Genomic DNA, 25,006 nt, shown 5'->3' with positions numbered 1-25,006 from the left:
GCTCACAGCAGCTCATGAAAGGTCATGCCCGCTGCCGGCCAGCCCCACTGCAGTCCACACTGTCGCCCGCGACTCACAGCAGCCCAGCTCCAGATCGAGCTGTTGTTCACCATCTTAGCTGTAGACGGCGCAGCGTCACTGGCCCTCATGTAGGATCCGAACAGGGGCCCTGCTGCTCAGAGCTGGCGTCCCAAGCCAACGCGCCACACGGCCAGCCATGATAGGTCATTTTTGTGTTATCCATTCTGCCACCCTATACCTCTTGATTAGAGCATTTAGTCCATTTACATTTAGGGTAATTATTAATAGGTATGTGCTTAATGCCATTTTGTTAATTGTTTTTTTAGTTGCATTTGTTCCTCATTGCTTTTCTTCTTCCCCTGATCTCTGATTAGATTCCTTTCTCTTCTTTTTTTGTGCATTTTTTGTATGGTTTTGGTTTATAGTTACCATGAGGTTCATATATATCCATCTATATCTATAGCAGTCTAATTTAAGAAGATAGGCATTTAAGTTTAATCACATTCTAAAAGCACTACGTTTTTACTCCCCACTCCCCTCCTTGTTTTGGAGGTCATGTTTTATATCTTTTTTGTGTGGGCATCTCCTGATTGTTTAATGTAGTTATAGTTGATTTTGCTACTATTATCTTTAACCTTCCTATTAACTTTTTAAGTGGTTGATTCACTGTGATTATTGTATATTTACCTTAACAAGTGAGTTTTTTTTTCCTTTCCTGTATTTTCTTATTTCTGGTTACGGCCTTTTCTTCTCTGCATAAAGAAGACCTGCTAACATTTCCTGTAAGACCAGTTTAGTGGTGGTGAACTTCTTTAGTTTTTGCTTATCTGGGAAACTCTTTTATCTCTCCTTCAATTATAAATGATAACCTTGCTGGACAGAGTATTCTAGGTTGTCAATTCCTTTCTTTTAGCACTCTGAATATCTCCTGCCACTCCCTTCTGGCTTGTAACCTTATGGGGTTTCCCTTGTATGTAACTTGTTTTTTCATTCTTGCAGTCTTGAAGATTGACTCTTTATGCTTAACTTTTGCCATTTTAGTTAGAATATGTCTTGGTGTGGGTCTCTTTGAGTTCATCTTATTTGGAATTCTCTGTGCTTCCTGGACCTGGATGCCTGTTTCCTTCTCTAGATTAGGAAAGTTTTCAGATATTATTTCTTCATATGTCCTTTCTGCCCCTCTCTCTCTCAATCTCTTCTCCTTCTGGAATCACTATAATGCAGATGGTAGGACACTTGATGTTATCCCAGAGATCCCTTATACTATCCTCATTTTTTTAAATTCTTCTTTGTTTTGCTGATCTGATTGGGCAATTTCCACTATTCTGCCCTCCAGGTAGCTAATCCGTTCTTCAGTATTAACTAACCTATTGTTGATTCCTTCTAATATATTTTCCATTTCAGCAATTGTATTCTTCATCTCTGATTGGTTCTTTTTTACATTTTCTATCTCTGTGTTGAAGTGTTCTCTGAGTTCTTCTATTGTATTCTTAAGTCTGTTGAGTATCCTTATGAGAATGTCTTTGAATTCTTTATCAAGCACATTACTTATCTCCATTTCATTAGGCTTTTTCTCTGGAATCTTTCCTTGTTCCTTTATTTGGGGTATATTCTTCTGTTTTGTTTGACTTCCTGTGTTTGCTCTTATGAGTTGGATAGAATAAGTCTCCCATTCTTGAAAGAGTGACTTCTTAGTAGACCGCGTATTGCATAGTTATGGCAGGCTGGTTGTAGTCAGGGCAGGTACATGTGGTGCCTGGTGTGTCATCTAGCCTGAAAGGGTGGGGTAGCCTGGTCTGTGCTTCCTTGCCATTCTAATCTGGGTGGGGTTGCCTCGTGTAATGTAAATGGCGTTGCTCGGTGTGCTCTTGGTGTGCCTATTGTATTAATTGTCTGTGATCTGAGGTGGGTCTAGGCAGGGTTTGCTCTGCAAGATTGGGTCTCAAGGCCCCCTCTCCAGTTGGGGCAGGCCAGCATGCATGCACCTCAGCTTTCTGCTAGGTCTCCCTTTCTGGGCAGTATATCTCCTTGTGCGCTAGCCACACCATTCTCACCCCACAGGCAGCGCTGCCACAGTACCCCATTGCTTGAATTATCCACAGTCAGAGTAGGGTCTGGGCAGGACCACTCTGCCTGCCTGCATCTCAATGCCCTTTCTCTGGCTGGAGCAGCCTTGCATGAGAGCACACAGCTGTATTTTCCTATTTCTGCCCCTCTTCCAGTAGTGCAGCAACTCATGCACTCAGCAGCACACTTCTCATTCCACATGGGTCAGTCCTTACTGCATGCCCTATTGCTTTAATTGTCTACAGTCAGAGTGAGGGTCTGGGTGGGGCTGATGAGTACTTGCCTAGCTCCACCCTTTTTCTAGGTGGAGCAGTCTTACATGTACCCACAGCCATATTTTGGTAGTTCTGAACTCTCTCTGGGCATGGCAGGAGCTGCTACACAGGCGCACCCACAGCAGCACCCCACTCACTCCGCAACTGGCAGCCCAATGTTGTGCATACTGCAAAGTTTTTCTAATTCCACACTTTGGGGATGGGCAGCCCCACTTGTGCATGCAGCAGCACCCTACTTTCTCTGGCAGTCCTGCGTACAGGTACTACAGCGTTTTGCTTGCTCCCAACTCTTTCTAGGATGTAGATCTCCACCTGAGCACACAGTAGCACCCCATTATGTCCGCCCTTTCTCTAGACAGCATAGCCCTGCAGGTGGGTACTGCAGCATTTTGTTGGCTTTGCATTCTCTTCAAGCAGGGGAACCCCTTGTGTGCACAGTCAAATGAGAACTCAAAATATCACCCTGCTGCACCTGCTGGATCAATGTCTGGGAGAAGGGGCCCCTTGTATGCATGCTGGGTCTGGCTCTAGTAGGGGTGGCTGGCGACATGCTACAGTGCCCTGCAAGTTGGCCAGAGGACCTGGATGGAGCTCCTGCCCACTATCCAGGTTCAGGAGAAATGTTAACAATGGCACTCACTGGTTTCTCCAGTCCTGGTTGTTCCCTCAGCTCCTGGAGAGCTCTCATGGTATCCTGACGTTCTCTACGTGGTCACTCTCTCTTCCTTGTTATGCACAGGCTGTGCAGTTGGCTCACAGTTGTCTCTCAGGGGGATTTGCTCTAAATATAGGTATACATTTGATGTATTCCTATGAAGGGGAGAGCTCAGAATCCACCTATGCCAGCATCTTGGACCACTCCTGGAGTTGATTTTTGTAGTCGCTAATTAATTTCTCTTTTATCTTGTCCTGGATACTACAGCATATATTTGCAAGAAACTAGTCAGAGTGAAACGTATAGTGCACAGGCAGATGCAAAACCTGGAAATAACTACCCTTTGTTGGGCCTAAATTTATAATCCTCATGTTCCAACAATAAACTGCATGTGTCCGCCTATTTACTAATTTATTCATTGCCAATATTGGCAGATCCTATATATATATGCCCACTGTCTTGGGACTCGTGGGGCTCTAGACTACACCAAGACCATAAATTTTTTCAGGCTGAAATGAAAACCAATTTCTCAAAATTATAAAACTACGTATTCAAATCATTTACATATTCAAGAAGATATTTTGAATCTTATAATCATTAGTTAGCCCTTAAGACTATCTTTGTAGTATAGGCTAGTATTGTATTAATCATCACATTATAGTACTTTATCAATATTTACATGGAAATTATTTTCTTCTTTAAATCCCCCCCATAGCACCAACACCAAATAGCATTGCCTAAAGCATATAGGTAGAAAGAATACAAGAAAGCTTCTTATGAAAACGTGGACCTGAACATTCATGGCAGCCATGAAAATGTGTTTGAATCTTAAAATCAGTTACATCTGATTATGTCTTTAATAAACTAGTTCTCTTAAATGCTGAAATGACCAAAGATATACACAAAAAGTACTATAAACCCTTTTCCCAACACATAAAGACTTCTGTTTGATCATTATTAATCTCCAATCATTCCTTCAGGTTTTCTAACAATAAAAATAACCAAATGACTTTGGCGTAGAACTTTGCAGTAGATTACTATTCTGCTTGGGCAGACTTTGTGTATAAATTTTAAAAAGCTTTTTAAAACCTCAAACCTAAACTAATCTTGTTTTGATTTCTTTCTTTATTTGAAGCAGTCTTTTTTTCATCACATGCACACACAAAATTTCAGTTAGCAGAAATTCAACATTTATTAATAACCAAAAAGTAATTGTCACCTACCTGTAGTACCGAGATTGGAGATATGTTGAACAAACAGTCTTTGATACATGACTGGCCGACCCAAAGTCTATTACTTTAACCCTGTAAGGCTGCCGAACAGGATCCACCAACATAATATTCTCTGGTTTGAGGTCAGCATGAATTAAACCAAGACTTTTCAATTTTTTCAATGCAGTGGCCACTTGTTGAAGAATGGGTCGAATTACTTTTAGTGGCAGGGGACTGAATTTATTTTGTTTCAGAAAGTCATACAAGTTTTGTTCCAGCATCTCAAAGACTAAACAAGTATGGTTACGGTGCTGAAAGCATTCATAAGCTCGTACAAAGTTATATTCATCAGCATTTTCAGTACTGAGTCTTGCTAATATGCTCACTTCTATTTGACCTTGACGTGCATAAGAAGGGTGATTCTTCAAAATTTTGATTGCTACAATTTCATTTGTCCCTCTTTTCCAGCATTTGACTACCTGGCCGAAAGTGCCTCGACCAAGAAAATCAAGGACTTCATAAGTATTTTTCATGGAGCATAAGACTTCATGTTGTACTAACTGATAGTCACCTTCTCCAGTGGTACAATTCTGTTTTGTTCCTGTGGTAGTTGTCACAACTGTCACTGGATTTCCCATGTTGGTTTGCAACATTGCAGGAAGTATGGACAATTCATCGACAATCTGCATTGCGCTGCTATGATTATCCAACTCCTCACTCTTGCGCTTCAATCCACATCGCTGGGGGCCTCCAAGGAAATGTAACCTGTGTCGCCACGCCCCAATCTGAGGTGCTTCCACTTGAGCTTGCTGCGCCTGAGCTGCTATAACCTTTGTAGCACCCGCAGTGTTTTTTAAAACAACAGCACTTGTCTGCAACGAAAAGTTGTGTCCTCGAGGTCTGTTAAATGCTATCTTTGTCTGAAAAGCACTACCCTTCGTGAGAGGATGACAATTTCCAATGTTTCTACCATTCACATAGGTCCGTGGATAGTTTCTTTCCTGGAATACACAACTGCTTGGCTCTATTTTGAGTTTCTTCACACTACAAAAGGCACTTGACTGAGTTTGATAAACATATGGTGGGTAGACCAAGACTTGTGAGGCCATACCTGCAAAAAAGAGTAAAAGGACATATTAACTACAAAAAAAATGTTTGATGTTAAATCTCATGAGAAAACTTTTAATGGTCAAATCCATAATTTGTAAAAATAATTAAATTCTATCAAGATTATTTTCCCCTTTGAGAAGATAAGCATTTTTCAATACCTCTACTTTAGTTAGTGCTTCAGCTGTTTTGGGTGTTGAATAAAAGTCATTTCTGTGACCCACACCCACAGAAATAGACTCAGAATGACAGATGATGAAACTCACAACTAAGAATTTCTAAAACAGCTATTACAAATATAGTCAGGGATTTAAACAAAGGCATGAGCATAAATAGGAGAGACTTGAAAAGCATTTTAAAAATGGAACTGGGAGCTTAAAGAACTCTGCATATCATACATAGATGGTAGGTAGGAAAACAACTTGGCAATGTCTAACAGAATTGCAAATGGATATGTCCTCTGACCTAGAATCAAGCAATTCAGATACAATACTAGAATACTCATGCAGCACTGTGTAAAGCAACACAATACTGGAAATAACCTAAGCATCCATCCAAAAGACACTGGTTAGATATACCTTGATAAAAAGACCAGCTACAAGCTTTAAAAAGAATGAAAACATGGGCCGGCTGAGTGGCGCGTTGGTTAAGAGCTGGCTTGGGATGCCAGAGGGCCCCGGTTCGGATCCCACATGTGCGGGCCAGTGACACTGCCCTCTACAGCTAAGATGCTGAACAACGGCTCAACCTGGAGATGGGCTGCCGTGAGTCACCGGCAACAGCGTAGGCTGCAGCCCCTGCGTCAGTGGGTTGCCATGGGCTACCATGTGTAGCCAGCAGCCAGCGTGAGCAGCCAGCAGCCGCAGTGAGCGGCCGTCCAGAGGCCGACGACTGGTCTGCCTCGCCCGGGAGGAGCGCGGTGATGGTGCCAACTTGGGCCAGTGAAGCAATGTCCTCCACGACTAGACTGAAGAACAAAAGGACAACAACTTGTCTGTTCCCATCCCCCAACTCCCCAATTAAAAAAAAAAATGAAAACAATCAATTTACCCTATTATGGCTTGATTCCCAAGATTTTATATATATATATATATATATATGTTTTTTTTTTTAAGCTGAGCCATCCTGCTACCTGTTGGCAGTTCAGCAGCAACTCAGCTCGGGCTGGCATCGAACCACTGTTGCTCAGAGCTCGCACTCTTGCACGAGCTCTTAACCAACTGAGCCACTCGGCCAGCCCTCCCCAAGATAATATTATTATCTGAAAAAAAGCAATATTCAAAACAATGTGTATATTACAAAAGACATTTATTACATGTTTAATAAAAAAAAGACATGTATATATTTGCATACACATTGACTATCTGTACATACATAAAGAAACTGTTGGTTTCTTTGCCTTGGAGGAGAGTAACAAGAATATTGTGGGGGCCGGCTGAGTGGCACATTGGTTAAGAGCTGGCTTGGAATGCCAGAGGGCCCCGGTTCGGATCCCACATATGAGGGCCAGTGACACTGCCCTCTACAGCTAAGATGCTGAACAACAGCTCAACCTGGAGATGGGCTGCCCTGAGTCACCAGCGACGTAGGCTGCAGCCCCTGTGGCAGTGGGTTGCCATGGGCTACCGTATGTAGCCAGCAGCCAGCTTGAGCGGCCAGCAGCCGCAGTGAGCGGCCGTCCAGAAGCCGGCGACTGATCTGCCTCGCCCAGGAAGAGCGCAATGATGGTGCCAACTTGGGCCAGTGAAGCAACGTCCTCCACAACTAGACTGAAGAACAAAAAGACAGCAACTTGTCTGTTCCCTTCCCCCCAATTCCTCAGCGCTGTTCCCATCCCCCCAATTCCCCAATTAAAAAAAAAAAGTGGGGGGAAAAAAAGAATATTGTGGGCAATGAGAAAGATTTGCTATTCACCTTTTTACCCCTTTACATCCTTTTTACCCCTTTAATTTTACTATGCACATGTATTATTACCTGTTCAAAAAGTTTTTGAGTCATCTGGGGAACCCATTAAAATATATGCTGTCATATTCAGAGATAATATATCTGGGATTTGCTTCAAAATAATAGAGAAGAAAAAGTGGATGAGGATATGCATTAAATGAGATTAATAAACTGTTCATTATAGAAGCTTGATAGTGGGTAAAAAGGAGTTCATTATTCTGTCTGCTTCTGACTATGTTTACATTTTTCCTTAGTAAAAAGTTAAATAAATATATATATTTAATACGCCACCCAGAAAGATTCTGTGGTGAGGTCCAGGCATCTTGTATGTGTACAAACTCCCAAGGCCATTTAGATTCACACTAACATCTGAGAACCAGTGATCTCGTCTGTACAACCCGAGGCAGGGGAGTGGCGGGGGGGGGGGACCGAGGCAAACTCAAGTCCTGCCAATCCAGGACACTCAAGTTTACAAAATCAGGATGAAGTCCCAAGGAATAGAATTAATACCCCTCTAGGCCAATCCACGCCATGTTATTTCAAGGTGTTCTGTAGACAACAGCTGAGATCCAAGTAACTGCCCTAGAGATATTAAAGAAACTACTGCAATTTCTGAGTCCTGCTATTCCTACCTTTCCTTTCCCAACACACCAAGCTAGAAGGTAAACAATTAAACCAAGGGCCACAACCAAGGCCAACTAAATGAGGCTTAGAAAAAGTAATTACCCCTCACCAACTAATTCCCAACCACTGTGCTCTGTGGGACCCATGGCAAAGAGGACTTTAGAAAATAAATACAGATAGGATTGTCACATAATATACATTGCACATCAAGAAGGGGGTGAGGGGATGGTGCTGGAGACAGTTACAATAGGCCACAAAAAAAGAACTCCAAATTACTAATAAACTTGACTACTTTTACTCCCTGCTATATAGAGGTATTAAACCTTACCCTTCTCCTCCCTCCATCAGATAAACTGATGACCTGATAAGAGTATCTTATATTTGGTACCTATGGATTTTACAGAGTACAGTATTCCCAGGAGCTGCTGAAGTCCATGGAGTCTGAAACATTGATTCAGTACAACACTAGTTCCTATTATTTTTTCATTACAATATATACTATGTTATACTTCTGCAGCTATATTATTCATGACTTTGTCATTTGTTCTTATCAACTAAGAAATGAACTTTTGAAATACGACCCCTTTGTGAGCTGGGGCTGCCTATAACATATCATTCAGAGGGTGGTTAAGATTCCTGTTGGAGAAACCATTTAGCTTCCACCCCTCCAGTTTAATAATCTTAGGTACTTTAACTCTGGCTGATAGGCCTTATTTCTCCAATACTCCAAACAACTTTAAGACCCATCTGAACTCTATCCAAATTTTGCACATCCTTTTCAGAGTTACCAAAACAGCAATGTAACCAACATTGATGCCCACAAACATGGGTCTGATCACCACTAACCATAATGGAATGCTTTCTTTTTTTTTCTTATTATTATATATATTATCAGGTCTCCTGAAAAAGAAGAGAGGAAGCAGACATAGAAATATTTTACTATTTTATATTCATTAGTCAATATGGAAATTCTGAATCATTTTGTACCAAACTTCTACACAAACTACATGTAATCAGGTTCTTTCAAATGTGACATCACAAATAGACTTAAATTAAAGGCAATAATGCCTTGCATTCTCCTTTCTCCTTACTTAACTTTCTTATTCTACTTGTTCAATTCTCAATCTTAAAATTTTTCTTGTTCAAAAATTATGGTAAAATACACGTAACAAAATTTTGTTTTTAAGTGTACAGTTCATTGGCATTAAATACATTTATTGTTGTGCAACCATCACCATCATCCATCTCCAAAACGTTTTTCCTCTTGCAAAACTGAAATTCTGTACCTATTAAACAACAACTGTCTGTCTGACTACTCTAGGAACCTCATATAAGTGAAATCATACAATATTTGTCCTGTTATGACTGGCTTATGTCACTTAGCATGTTTTCAAGGTTCATCCATGTTGTAGCATGCATCACAATTTCCTTCCTTTTTAAGGCTAAGTAATACTCCACATTGCATGTATTACCCATATTTTTTTACTTATCATTCAGCCATCTAAAGACATTTGGGTTGTTTCCACCTTTTGGCTATTGTGAATAATACTGCGATGAACATATATGTAAAAGTATCTCTTCAATACCCTGCTTTTAATTCTTTTGTGTATATACCCAGAAGTTGAATTACTGGATTATATGCTATACTTCTATTTTTTTAAGATTTTTATTAAAAATATAGCTAACAGGGCCAGCCGAGTGGCGCGATGGTTAAGAACTGGCTTGAGACGCCAGCGGACTCTGGTTCAGATCCCACATATGAAGGCCAGTGACACTGCCCTCTACAGCTAAGATGCTGAACAACAGCTCAACCTGGAGCTGGGCTGCCATGAGTCGCCGGCAACGGCATAGGCTGCAGCCCCTGCGGCAGTGGGTTGCCATGGGCTACCATGTGTAGCCAGCAGCCAGCGTGAGCGGCCGTCCAGAAGCCGGCGACTGATCTGCCTCGCCCGGGAAGAGCGCAATGATGGTGCCAACTTGGGCCAGTGAAGCAACGTCCTCCACAACTAAACCGAAGAACAAAATGACAGCAACTTGTCTGTTCCCCTTCCCCCAGTTCCCCAATGCTGTTCCCATCCCCCAATTCCCCAATAAAAATCTTAAAAAAAAAAAAAAAGAAAACGCCTGGGTTTCCCACATCTTTTCCTGCCTGGACAGTCAGAATCCCCATTGTTTTTCATGTTGTGGAAGGCTCCTCTTCCTAGCACCAGGATTCCAGGCTGGGAAGCCCAGTGTGGGTCCCTCACTCCTCAGAGAGGGGCCGCATGGCTGAGATCTCCCTCCTGATTCTCAACCGCCACACGGAGGTCTGCGGCCAGCCCGTTATGCATTCCCACCCCTCTTACCAGCTACCAGTCTTGACATGGCTTCTTCTTTATATCCTTGGTTATAAAACTTCTGTTCAACTACACTTCAGATGGTTCTCCAGGTTGATAAGTTCTATAATTTAGTTGTAATTTTATTGTTTATGGGAGGAGACAAGCACAACATTTACCTACTCTGCCATCTTCAATCTCTAACCATGATGCGTCTACATCCCCACCATTTACATTCCAACCAGTAATGCACAAGGGTTCCATTTTCTCCACATCCTCGCCAACGCTTTTATTCTTCCTTTTTATAACAGCCATCCTAATGGGTGTGAAGTGCTATCTCATTGTGACTTTCAAATCTCCATTTTTAAATCTGTTCTTTTTTCAACAATACCGGCTGCACTAACAACTATAGCTTGATGTTATCAGTAGTTATAACAAGCAAACTTTCTATTTTTTAAATGAGTTACTTATTAATATTAAACATTACACTTAAGACTAAGCTCTTATAAAAATCCATATATTAGCTGGGCATTCCGAAATGATTACTTAATAATCCCCAGTTTTTTCAGGCCATCATTGGTAAGTATAAAACTTATTAAATTACTAAAAACATTAAGTTTTAAATTAAGAAACAAAGATGAAAATGTGATCAGTATTAAAGATTTCTAAAGAACTGTTAAGAAATAAAACAAAAGCCTTTAAAGAAAGAAAAAAGATTTTTGTACCTAACAAGAAGCTCAGGGCACTAAATTATTTCATAATAAACAGGGATAAAAGACTAAAGCTTTACATCTGTAGCCAATACTCCAAAATTATGAAAAAAAGAAAACTAGCAATACAACTAACAAAAATATCACCTTGATAGAAGTTACCTTAGGAAATAGACTCACTCAACCAGAAATAAGCAAACAGCTACATTATATCACTGTAAACCTTTGATTCTGTTTACATAAAAATCCTGCGTTCAGATTTCTCTTCTGAATACACCTATCAACTCTGCTTCCAGGATATATTAAAATAAGTGCAGTTCACTTTCAAAAGTGAACTTATTATCAGTCTTTCAAGAGAGAGAGAGAATAGAACAGGAAAAGAAAATCACAGATAAGATTGCTTTATCAGGTAACATGTACCAATGCATCTTTAATCTGACAGCTTCGAAGCAAACAGAGCTAGAAAATCATCCTATGTGAACAAAGTAATGATATCTTACGTTCTCCAGTTATAGTAGTACTAAGTTCACTAATGGAATAATGTGTTATCAGTCAAATTACACAAATATACATTAGAGACTATAATTACCTTTAGCTTACGATGATAAGCACCAGAGACAAAAGGGCTGAAAAACACTATGTGAAAATCAGTGAGCATGCTAAAAAAACAGAAAACACCACCACCACCAACAACAACAACAACAACACTACCATAACCACCCCTACACACACACACACACACACACACACACACACACACACACACACACACACACACACACATACACACACACGCTTCTTGATCTATCACCAGGTCCCTGTCCTAGTCTGGACTATAGCTAGATCCAGTCATCTCCCAGAGCCCTGTCTTTCCCTCCCTTGTCTAAATTAAACCCCAAAACCTGACCCCCCATATCATGACAGAACATCACATTCTGTCCTCAAAATATCATCCATCCTTTGATCTATTATCTTTCTGATTATATCCTACCACACAAATTCCCTATGTTCTTTGCTAAATTCTAGTTCCTGTCCTTCTAGTAAAATAGATTCAAAATGAACACTTCTCTTATGCAACACAAAAGGTATTTTTAAAGTAGTTTGGCAGCAAAGAATCCAATATTTTAAATCTGACTACTGTGGCTCTTCATCTTTTTCCCGACACATTTTAGGTATGATAAACTTTGAAACAGTAAAACACTTGAGGGGAGGTAGTATTCAAGAGCAATACTTCTTCGGAGAAGAAAAAGCCCATAATCTTCACCAAAGCATTTTTATGTGCAAATGAACAATTAATCATTCCAAGAAAGGAGTTTTGTGCATCACTACAACGATTTTCAACACTGCAGAATACCTTTCTGAAAATAACAGGGCCAATTTACTTCACCTAGTGAACCAAAGAGAAATTACGCTGTTGTTAGACTACTTTTGCATTCCTCACAAAGTCTAGCTGAGTTAATAAAAAAGCCCCAAGCTATTCTATAGCCTCACATCTTTACAAACTTATTTTTTACAGGATTGCAAATGTCGGTTTTAATACAATTCTAATTTTCTTTTATTTTTCTTATTTTTATTTTATTGGGGAACAGTGTGTTTTTCCAGGACCCATCAGCTGCAAGTCGAGTAGTTGTTTCAGTCTAGTTGTGGAGGGTGCAGCTCAGTGGTCCATGTGGGGATCGAACCAGCAACCTTGGTGTTATGAGCACTACGCTCTAACCAACTGAGCTAACTGGCCACCTCCTACAATTCTAATTTTTGTACAAATGGCTACATCTTGGCTTCACAAGGTCTGACAATCAAAGAGATTATTAAAGGAGATATCGTGACGTCTTCAAGGTACCAATATTATCTATAATATGTATAGTTTCATGTAAATGATAGATTATTCCAGCTTGGTTTATCCATTGAGTTAAAGATTTTGCTTTCATGAGTAAGTTTCACTTTTTCCATTTTAAAAATATTTTCAGCCACATAAATATCTTCAGGCACAAAGGATATTAACACATCAATAAAGTTTCATTAGAATCATTTTTATATTTGTAACTGGATACCATCGATATCAGAACTTCATTGCTGTTTGTCAACAGAAAATTTGTCAACACCTTATACAGGAATAAAGGGGCATTTTTCTTACAAGCTTTAAAATGGAAAGATAAGGTACCAAATACAGAGAATAATGTTAAAAACAAATATTACAGCATTCACAGAATTTCCGGTCAAGATAATGGAGAAGGTAAATGCTGTACCTTCTCTCACGACCACAACAAAATTATAACTACAGAAAAACCATCACTGAGAATTGCCTGAAAAATAGCTAAACCAAAGTCCTACAACTAAGGACATACAGAAGAAGCCACCTCAAGACTGGTACGAGGGGTGGAGATGTGCAACAGGCTGGTCCCACATCCATATGTGACAATTAAAAATCAGGAGGGTTATCAGGTGCGGAGGTTCATCCCCCACCCCAGGAACAAGGGGTCCCAGTCCTACACCAGTGTTCCTGTGGCGGGGAGAGAGGTATCCATTGCTTCTGGCTGTGAAAACCAGTGGCGACTGTGACTGAGACAAGGGCAGATGCACTCCTAGGTGCTCCTCTTTAAGGGCCTATGCATGGACTTACTCGCTGACAAACTCACTGGTTCTGAGCTCCAGTGTTGGGTCAGCAAGTCTAAGGGTGGTACCAGGGACATATAGGGAGGAGCTGAATTGTCTGGCTGCAGGGCGAGGGCTGTAGGAACAGCTTTCTCCTGGACAAAGAACTGGCGAAAGCCATAGTTACTTTGTTGAGCCCTTTCCCTTCCCAGCATGCAGACGCAGGCAGTCATCACATCTGAGTCCCCATCAACCTAGCTAACACCATTCCTTTGCCCTGATTCCCTGAGATCCCGCCCTGCCCAACTTGTGGGCCCACCCAAGCCATTTCCAGTGCTTTTCATACAAATAACACGTGTTGGCTCATGCAGCAGACTTTTCTAAAATCTCTCAAAGGTTCACAGAACTCAAACAAGCAGCATCTGGCTTCAGTATGTCCTGTACCTCTTACTGAGCTGCCCTAACTAAGCCCTGAACTAGCAACTGCTGGCCTTGGGTCACAGCTTGGTCTCTTGAGGCACCTCCAAGTCCAGCAAGAGTGGCAGCCATCTGTGGATTGCTTCATGAATCATGCCCCAGGTGGTCCCAGGTAGGACACAGGCTGCAGTTGACTTGGCCTGCAAAGGGGCCTCTTCCATGAGGCCCCAGGGCTGGCATACCCAGTAGTCAGCTTCAGACCGAGCTACAGCATCACCCAGCCACCTTCAATGATGACACACTCAAAGGACAGACTGGGCAGGCACCAGAGCCCTGCTAAAGTGAATCCTGCTCTGTAGGGTCAGCCCCAGCACAGCAGCTCCTCCATTGTAGTCATAGTCAGTCCCCACAACCAATCAGCCAGAGGGTGAGTCCCTCCCATGGCATGCAAACAGCAACCAAGGCTCAACTACAACAGGAGGGTACACACAACCCACACAAGGGACACACCTAGAACACCCAGCTCAAGTGACCAGGGAGACTGCATCACTGGGCCCCACAACACACCTGCTACATAAGGTCACTCTACTAAGACCAAAAGACTTAACAGCCCGACCTAAAACATAGAAACAAACACAGGTAGATGGTCAAATGGGGAGACAAAGAAACATGTCCCAAACTAAACAGAACAAAGCTCTAGAAAAAAAAACTAAACGTAACAGAGACAAGTAATCTACCAGACGCAGAATTTAAAACACTGGTTATAAGGATGCTCAATGATCTCAAAGAGAACTTCAGCAAATAGGAAACATAAAAAAGAACCAATCAGAAATAAAGAATACAATAACTGAAATGAAGAATGCATTAGAGGGAATCAACAGATTAAATAAAGCAGAGGATAAATCAGCAATTTAGAAGATCAGGTAGCAGAAAACACTAAATCAGAATAGCAAAAGAAAAAAGAATCCAAAAAAATGAGGCTAGTTTAATGGGCCTCTAGGACAACATCAAGCCTACCAATATTTGCATCACAGAGGTACCAGAAGAAGAGAGATAGCAAGGAATTGAAAGCTGTTTTGAAAACATAATGATGGGTGGAGTCCATAGGCCAGGTGTAATGAATGGCCTCGTGGGACTGGCTGCACTGTGAGAGCTGCTATGCCACCCGCGGGCCCTGGTCCCCAGCCTGCTCATGTGCCCTAGCTTGGGAGGGCCCTCCTGGAGCCAGGAGTGGACCCCGGTCACCGTGAAGTCAGATGGGGTGCAGTGGTGGCTTGTTGAGGATATGATCTGGCGTTTTGAGAGGAGGTGCTCCAAGCTAGTGGGGATAAAGAAGCTACAGGTATCAGAGAATATCCTTGCTGAGCACTACCATGACCTTCACAGGAAACCTTTCTGCCCAGCCCTCATCAGCTACATGAGCTCTGGCGCCATGGTGGCCATGGTCTGGGAGGGTGCCAACGTGATCTGTACCTCCAGGGCCATGATGGGACACACTGATTCAGCTGAGGCTTCCCCTGACACCATCCAAGGAGACTTCAGAGTCTGCATCAGCAGGAAAGTAATCCATGCCAGAGGCTCTATGGAGGAGGCCCAAAGGGAGATCCAGCTGTGGTTCCAGAGCCATGAGCTGGTGGACTGGGCAGACGAAGGCCACCACAGCAGCCTCTACCCAGCCTGCACCTCAGGCTGCTTTCGGCCACCCCAGCATCTACCCAGGACCAACTACCTCTGTCCACAAGAACTTGAGCCCACCCCGTGCTCTGCCCATCTGTCCCAGACCGCCGCCCTGTCCACCTTCTGCTCCACCCCAGCCCAGAGCAGCTGAGCCAACTTTATGTGCCTTTTATTATCCTAAGCCATCAAGACATTGGACCAAATCCTTTCCGTACCAAAGTGCCAGACAACTTTTGGGGTGTCTCCAAAAATGGGAAGTTTGACCTCCCCTCCCCCAAGGGGGGACATTAAAATTCACTGTGCTGTGCAAAAAAAATTTAAAAAGAAAGAAGAAATAATAATGGAAAACTTCCCTAAGCTGGTGAAGGAAACAGACGTACATGCCCAGGAAGCATAAGCAGTCATAAACAAGATGAACCCAAAGAGGCCCACACCAAGATACATAATAATTAAAATGCCAAAGGTTGAAGACAAAAAAAAAAAAAAGAATCATAAAAGCAGCAATAGAAAGCAATTAGTTACCTACAAGAGAGCTCCCACAAGACTATCAGTTGATTTCTCAACAGAACTTTATAGGCCAGAAGAAATTGGTACAAAATATTCAAAGTAATGAAAAGCAAGAACCTACAACCAAGATCACTCTACCCAGTAAACCTATTATTTAGAATTCAAGGACAGATGAACAGCTTCCCAGACATGAAAATCTAAAGGAGTTCAGTGCCATCAAACCAGTATTATACGAAATGTTAAAGGGACTCCTTTAAGGGGGAAAAAAAAAAGACCAAAAATATGAATAATAAAGTGGCAGTTAACTACATGTCTATCAACAATTACTTTAAATGCAAATGGATTAAATGCTCTAAAAGATAGGATGGCTGAATGGATAAGAAAACAAGACTCTTACATATGCTACCTACCAGAGACTCACTTCAGATCGAAAGACACACAGACACTAAAAATAAAAGAATGGAAAAACATCTTTCATGAAACTGGAAACAAAAAAAACAAAACACAAAAAAATCTGGGGTAGCAATACTTATACCAGACAAAATGGACTTTAAAACAAAAGCTACAAGAAGAGACAATGAAGGATGCAGTCATCCCACATCCGGGTATTTATCTGAAAAAAAAAAAAAAAAAGGCTACCTCAATGGGACATGTGCATCCATATGTTCATTGCAGTATTGCTTACAATGGCCAAGATGTGGAGGCAGCCTGAGTGTCCGTGGATGGACGAATGGATAAAGATAAGGTAGTACATATATATGACAGAATATTGATCAGCCATCGAAAGGAATGGGTTCTTGCCATCTGTGGCAACATGGATGGACCTAAAGGGCACTGTGCTGAGTGAAGTATGTCAGACAGAGGATGACAGATGCAATGTGATTTTGTTTATAAGTGGAATGTAAAGAACAAAATTAAAAACAAAACAAAACAAAACAAAAAACAGAAACCAACTCATAGATACAGAGAACATTTTGATGGTTGCCAGATGGAAGGGGTGGTGGGAGGTAAGTGAAAAAGGTGAAAGGATTAAGAACTACAAATTGGTAGTTACAAAACTACCGTGGGGATATAAACTAAAGCATAGGGAATATAGTCAATGATATGGCAATAATTATGTATAATGCCAGGTGGATACTAGACAATTGGGGGGAGGGAGGTGTCATTTCTTAAATTATATAAATGCCTAACCACTATGCTGTACACCTAAAATTAATATAAAGTAATACAGAATGTCAAAAAAAAAACAAAAATGAAAACACAAGAGTAAAATGTAGGCAGATTGACATATAAGTAATGAAACACTAAAACAATCAAACTTAGAAGTTTAATAGTCTTTCTGTTGGCCAGCATAAACCAAAGAAAGAATTGATATAGTTAATCAAATAAGTTCACTAATAAAAACTTTGTTATATAGGATAATTTTAAAGATTAGTATAAATAAAATACAAAGAAACAAAAAAAATCACTCAGACATGTAATTTAATCAAGAGAACAGGAATACATACAGGTTATAAATGACTTTAGAATCTTACTCATACTAATTCTTTTATGATGCAGATTAAGGAAGTGAGTTAGATGGATTGTAAGTGTTTGGTTTTCATGGTATTTTAATTAATCAAAATAAAATCCTTGTGGTTAAAAAAAATAAATCACATCACTATTTTAATTATACAGTGACTGACTAAAACCATGAATTACACAACTACATATTTGTTATCTTAATGCCATTTTGACCACTTTATTTCAGATTATCTCATAAACATGTTTTAATTAAGTTAATATGCATTGTGAATATTAAATAATATTTTAATATTTCAGTTCTACCTTTACCATACTTATCCCTGACAACAGATGGTTGGCCTACTTCTCAGAGTTACAAGTTTGAAATTTAAATATTTAATCACTTTAGGGGAAAAAAATATAAAGTTTAGGTTCCTCCATTAGTACCCAAACTTTAATTTGTGACAACACCACACATGAACCTATCAGTGTTTTTTTCTGACAGTGTCAAAGAAATAGATCATATTCTGTAGGAAAATGGAAAAATTGCTAATTTAATCCAACTTTTATAAATTATTTTCATTTGCAAATTCACATTTTGGTGTACTATTTTTTTAATAACAAGTTATAGTACCTAAATTGTAACCACTCCTGCTTGTCTTTTTAACATGTACAAACTACAAAGGTAAAAGCAATTTACAACTCCTTTATATTTTTTATCAACTGAACAGATCTTTGTATTTTGTATCTGTTTCACTATGGTATGGTTACGCACCTCACCTACCCTGTCCAAAAAAAGAGGTCTTGAATACTTTATTAAGAAAAAAAAAAACCTGTCGCCAGTTAGTGATTTTCCAAATTTTTACCATACAATGACCACCTGTGAATTCATCATAAGTTTATAATACTACATTTGTCCCTCATTACATTTAAACAGTTTCACACCCATCTACTCTAATTATTCCCCAAGTACTAGAATTTCCTTCAAGAGAATAAATATAAAAGAGGAAAAAAATTTTCACCAATTATAGATATTTCCACCTTTCCATTCCAAAGAAACTGATTCTATAAATGTCTTACAACCAAAGCATAACCTGATCAGCCTACACCAAAGATTTATATATTTTAATCTTTCAGTTTAAAATTAATGTTACATTTTTAACAAATCATAAACCTCTGGAAAAAAGAACTGTTTTCTTTTAACAAGATACAAATAGTGCAAACTATAATAAAAGATAGGAAATTCTGACTTTATTAAAATTTAAACTTTTGCCCATTTATGAAATGGTACCAAAAATAAAGATAAACCAGAGATAGAGAAGATATCAGCAACACACATAGCTTTGACAAAAGATCTAAAGAAATCATATTGCTTGCTTGGCAAAATTCTGTAGAAAAATGGGTCAAAGACATAAACAGTCAATTTACAGGAAAGGAAACTGAAGCCAAAAAATGTATTAAAAAAATTCTCACAGGGCCGGCCGAGTGGCTCAGTTGGTTAAGAGCTTGCTCAAGAGTTTGAGCTCTGAGCAACAGCGGTTCGAGTCCAGCCCGAGCTGAGCAGCCACTGAGCTGCCAACAGGTAGCAGGGTGGCTCAGCTTAAAAAAAAAATTCTCAGGCCGGCCAAGTGGCTCAGTTGGTTAAGAGTTGGCTTAAGAGCACGAGCTCTGAGCAACAGGGCCACCGGTCCGATTCCCACATGGGCCAGTGACGCTGTGCCCGAGCTGAGCTGTCGCTGAGCTGCCAATAGGTGGTAGGATGGCTCAGCTAGTGTTAACAACAAGATTGCCTGTTTGATGGTGGGATATGCCCACCCACAACTAAGACTGAACCCAGCACCTTGAGCTTAGAGGCCACGAGCTGCCGAGAGGAAGCCAGATGGTGACTTGGCACACTCCATAACGAAGACTGAAGAACAATAACTTGGCCGGTCCCCTCCTCCAATTCCCCAATTAAAAAAAAAAATTCTCAACCTCACTAGTAATAAGGAAAATAGTAATTGAAACTACAATAAGATGCCATTTTATACCCATCAGACTGACAAAAAACAGAAAACCCAATGTTGAAGAGGAGAAAAGGCAACAGAGACTCTCATATACTCGGGTAAGAAGTACAGTCACTTTAGAGAACACAGCTGAAAATGAACATAATCTAGCAATTCTTCTCCCAGGTATATCCTGCCTAAAGAAACTCACACATAAGTACAAAAAAACAGGTGAAATAATGTTCACTGCTACACTGTATGTACTAACAAAATTTTGAAATCCCATATTTTGTCTTGTATAATGTGCTCCTGTGTATAATGAGCACCTACGTTTTTGGCCCAAACTTTCAGGGAAAAAAATCTTTCATTTTAATTTTTTAATTCAAATTTTTATTTGTTTACATTTAGGTACTTGTTTTTTGTATTATAAAAGAATTTTAACATTTATTTTTTAACATATTATGGTACAAGGAATGTTATGGAACAAATAATTACAAAACACAAGAACATATACAAGGTATAAGAAATTTTATGTACCAGTAACAAATTTATAATATCTACGTATCATAGAAGGCCTTCTATGATTTTTAGTTACTTTTAACTCATAAGCATAAATAAAAGAATTATAAACATTCATATAGATACAGAATTAGTACTAACCATGTATAATGCGCATCCTTATTTTTCCCTCACAAATTTGGCCAAAAAAGTACACATCATACATGGTAAAATACGGTAACTTAATTGTCAGAAAATAAATGAAGTGAGGATTTTTTCATACAACCCATAATACAATTGTGGTTTATATCAGAATCATATATTTATCTATGTACCACACACACACAAAAAGAAAAAAACACCAGCAGTAAAGATAGACATTATCAATTTTAAGATATATCACAATTTCAAAGATGTTAAAATTAAAATGTGGGAAAAACTGTGCATGTTAGAATTAATGATGTGCAGAAAAATAAACTAACTGAAATTACACATATCAACATGACTAAATCTCAAAACAATAATGTAGAACAAAAAACAAGTTGCAGAAGAGCATGTATCATTTATTACAAAGTTAACAGCAGACAAACCTGTCCTGTGCTTTTAGATATATTCAGTATGTGGTAAAAGTATAAAAACATGCATGGAAATGATAAAAATGCTGGGAAAAAAGGGAAAGGGAGAGACTTCAACTATATGAATTGTTATTTTGCACCCAGGATAGCAGTTCACAGAATTATTCTATATTTTCATAGCCTACATTTATATTATATTTTAAATGAAAAGCGAAAAAAAGTATCTATCAGAGAATGATAAACTCTTCAATCGTATTTTTAAAATTTAGAAAAATATAACCATTTTAGATATATTTTATTAACATTCAATCAGCAATACTCTATTTCATTCCATTTTTCTTTCAATTTTTAAATTTTTCTATTAATTCAAATCAAGTAAAGACATTTAGGAGCAAGAAGATTTAGCAATAAACAAACAAACATGTTTTTTCATCAATGAGCTCCTTCTAGCAAAAGGCAAACATACATAACTGCATCACTAATGAGGATAGTAACAAGGATATGCAAGGCATGCAGATAGCAAAGAAAAAGGAATGATTAACACATGTCCTGAAGAAGCACAAAAGGATTCAGTAAGAAGTTAACCTATAAGCTAAATTTGGAAGGATGGTGGGAAGAAGTTTGCTATATACAAGAGAATATTTCATGCGGTACAAACTGAGAGCATACATAAGGGCAGAGACTAATGAAAAATATGACATACTAGTTTTATTTGGCTAGAACAGGGGCCCACCAATTATGGCTGGTCAAATTTGACCTAGACTATTTTTGTATGACCCACAGCTAAGAACGGTTTTTACATTTTTAAAGGGTTATTTAAAAAAAAAAATTGCAACAGAGACCACATGTGGCTTGCAAAGCCTAAAATATTTCCCATCTAGCCCTTTAAGAAAGTTTGCCAATCTCCACGCTAGAACATAACTTGCCAGTGGAGGGGGCAGCTAGCAAGAAAACATGATCCTTGAGAAGAAAGACAACCTTAAAAAGAACACAGATCCTGAAGAACCTTGTCTTCCATGCTAAGGGGTTATAGGTGATGGGGTGCCTTTGACAGGTTTTAAATAGAACATTAATATAATCATGTTTGTATTTTAAAAAGATTATTCAGGCAAATTTGTGAAGGGTAAACTGGAAAGGAACAATAATGGAAAAAACCGTTGAAAGATTACTATAATAGTCCAGATAATAGCTGATCAGAGCCTGAACAAAGGCATACTAAGGAAATGAAGCTGAAAGTACTATTTACCAATAGGCAGTTAGAAGGAAGAACCACAGAACTTGGTGAGGAGCAAAGAAAGGAAGGATTTGACACAACCATGCTTCTGGCTTGAAAAACTGATCACCAAATAATAACAAAATATTAAAAAAAAAAAAAACGGAGAATTTAGAGGAAAAACTGAACTCAATTTTAGACATGCTGAGTTTGAGGTGCCTTGTGACTTAGTCCAAGTTCCCTTAAATGTAGAATCTTAAAGAAAGGCCTGTGTTCAGGGAGTTTACTTGGGAAGTTATCCCAGCAGGCAGGAGTGAAGAACCTGGGACATAGGTCAGGAAAGAGGAAAGAGCAAGTAATAAACGTAAAGGGATGACAGAATTAAAAATTCACCATTTGGGAAAGATCATAATAACTGATTCAAACAAGAATCATCAATGGATGCAAAATCTAGTGGGTGAGAGTCTGAATAACAGGATATTATTGTTGGGATACAATTCACCGTGGGTCTTTCACATTTCTCCACATCTTGCAAGCAGGGACACTGATGGCCTTTGTTCTGGAGTCTCTTCTCAAGGATATTTGTATATTGAACAGCCTTAGAAGGTAGAAATAGTGACTTCCTCCTGAGCAAAGGGCAGGTTGTTCAATATCCAGTACAATTAAAAATAATGATTCCCCCTTGGGCAAATACCAGGCAAGTTTACTGCCTCTTATAAAATATTCCAATTTCTTAAGCCTAGGTTCCTCTCCTGTAATATAACTCCTTTTGTGCAGGAGTCACCTGGGCCTGTAAACATCACCCTGAGTTGGGGAACCAGAGCAACTACTAACACACTAACTACCGCTATCACTGTGAGTAAGAAAGTCCTTTATCTCTGACTTAAAGAGTCTCCTATCTTCAGCCAGCATGCATGGCTAATTTGTTAGCTTGCAAGACCCTTCATAGTTCTTGACGTTTACACAATCGCAAAGTACATCCCCGCAAGACACACATTAATCAAAAGGAAGAAGCTAGCAGATGCTACCTTAACCAAATGATGGTTAAAAATCACTAGTAATAAGATATATCAATATAACGTGCCTTCTGGCATGATGTACTTATTGGGTTGTTGGAAAAGTCATGACGCATTTTTGCAATGAAAAACATAGAAAAAATATGTCATGACTTTTCTGACAACCCAATACTAAGAGGAATACACTTCACTGTAATATTTCTAAGCACAAGAAAACAAACAAATCCAAATTGAGGGCCATTCTACCAAACAAACAAACAAACAAACAAACAAACCTGGCAGTATTCATCAAAATTTCAATGTCAGAAAACAACACAAAAACTGAGAAACTTCAGATTACAGAAAACTAAAGAGACATAAAAAAGTTTAGGAAAAAAAATTAGGGGTAAAGGGACATCATGGCTGCAACTTACTCTTAAAAAGATTAGGGGCTGGCCGAGTGGCGCGATGGTTAAGAACTGGCTTGGGACGCCAGAGGGCCCCGGTTCGGATCCCACATATGAGGGCCAGTGACTGCCCTCCACAGCTAAGATGCTGAACAACAGCTCAACCTGGAGCTGGGCTGCCGTGAATCGCCGGCAACGGCGAAGGCTGCAGCCCCTGCTGCAGTGGGTTGCCATGGGCTATCGTGTGTAGCCAGCAGCCAACGTGAGCGGCCAGCAGCAACCGTGAGCGGCCGTCCAGAAGCCGGCGACTGATCTGCCTCGGCCGGGAAGAGCACAATGATAGTGCCAACTTGGGCCACTGAAGCAACGTCCTCCACAACTAAACTTAAGAACAAAACGACAGCAACTTGTCTGTTCCCCTTCCCCCCAATTCTCCAGCGCTGTTCCCATCCCCCAATTCCCCAATAAAAATCTTCAAAAAAAAAAAAAAAGATTAGGAAAGGGGCTGGTCGAGTGGCTCAGTTGGTTAAGAGTTGGCTTGGGAGCATGAGCTCTAAACAGCAGGACCACCGGTTCGGTTCCCACATGAGTCAGTGACGCTACGCCCTCTACAGCTAAGACGGTGAACAACAGCTCTACCTGGAGCTGGACTGCTGTGAGTCACCTGCGACGACGTAGGCTGCAGTGAAGCTGCAGTGGGCTGCCGTGAGCTACCGTGAGTGGCTGGCAGCCAGCGTGAGTGGCCGGCAGCTGCCATGAGCTGCCATGAGCCACCGTGAGCGGCAGTCCAATGGCCAGCGACCAACTGCCTCAATCGGGAAGAGTGCAATGATCACAATACCAACATGGGCCAGTGAAGCAACGTCCTCCACAACTAGACTGAAGAACGAAAGGACAGCAACTTGTCTGATCCCCTTTCCCGAGTCCCCAACACTGTTCCCCTCCCCCAATTCCCCAATAAAATCTTAAAAAAAAAAAAAAGATTAGGAAAAAAAAGTAACACAAAGAGAAAAGATAAATGCAACTGAGGTAAAATGTTAACATTTGAAAAACCTAGGTGAAAGATATACAGAAATTCCTTGTATTATTTTTGGTCTGAATTTGTCAAGTGATAAGTTAAACAGAAAAAAAGAATATGAGTGACAAGCATAAAACAATGTTTTTCTTGCACAAGGCTGCTCTTAGGGTTACACATTTGGGAATGAATTGCTGAATATCTTAGACATGGTCCAGATCACCTAAAATAAAAATTTATCAGGCATACAATGAGTCCCTGGAATCATCTGCCAGCATTAATAAAAAAGTCTATGTAATGAAAGAAAATCTTTTCATTTAAAAGAATTATTTAATTCACAGCAGTTTTTGGAGCTTTTGGTCATTATGTAATTTTTTCAATCAGTAGAAATTAAAAGTAGAATTTCACTACGTGGGCCAATAAATTTAACAATAAAAAGGCCTTTTCATTGTTGAAAAGACAGAGAACCGTAGTACTAATCTATATAAGGCTCTACAAAGGGAACAAGAAAATGGGACTACATAACTAGCAATATTCAGACAATAAAAGTAGTTTCTAGTAAAACAGTTTTATTTCTCAATTACTTTGTAATTTAAGTGCATATTTATAAAAGACAAAATAGCATGTCTTCTTAAAACTAAAATATAGGATACACTAGGAAATAAGTTTTTTTTGTTTGTTTGTTTTTTTAAA

At 39.7% G+C, this 25,006-nt stretch overlaps 1 protein-coding gene and 1 pseudogene across 7 annotated transcripts in view; one reads left to right on the top strand and one right to left on the bottom strand.

Annotated features, from left to right (window-relative positions):
• The window catches only part of HIPK3 (homeodomain interacting protein kinase 3), a 111,684-nt gene that overhangs the window by 65,126 nt on the left and 21,552 nt on the right, over positions 1–25,006 (bottom strand). For 6 of the 7 annotated variants that reach the window (XM_019639511.1, XM_019639513.1, XM_019639515.1 and 3 more), the window contains exon 2: positions 4,242–5,340. In XM_019639511.1, the coding sequence (XP_019495056.1) occupies positions 4,242–5,338 (1,097 nt within the window). In that variant the 5' untranslated portion in view covers positions 5,339–5,340. Of the gene's footprint in view, positions 1–4,241; positions 5,343–25,006 lie in introns of those variants that run through there. The other variant, XM_019639514.1, reaches the window with a different exon arrangement.
• Positions 15,056–15,766, top strand: LOC109381109 (nucleoside diphosphate kinase, mitochondrial pseudogene; annotated as a pseudogene).

Source organism: Hipposideros armiger, unplaced genomic scaffold (genome assembly GCF_001890085.2).
Source record: "Hipposideros armiger isolate ML-2016 unplaced genomic scaffold, ASM189008v1 scaffold_44, whole genome shotgun sequence".
NCBI classification, from domain to species: domain Eukaryota; kingdom Metazoa; phylum Chordata; class Mammalia; order Chiroptera; family Hipposideridae; genus Hipposideros; species Hipposideros armiger.
Note: the sequence above shows the minus strand (reverse complement) of the source record. Positions and strands in the feature narration are given on the sequence as shown.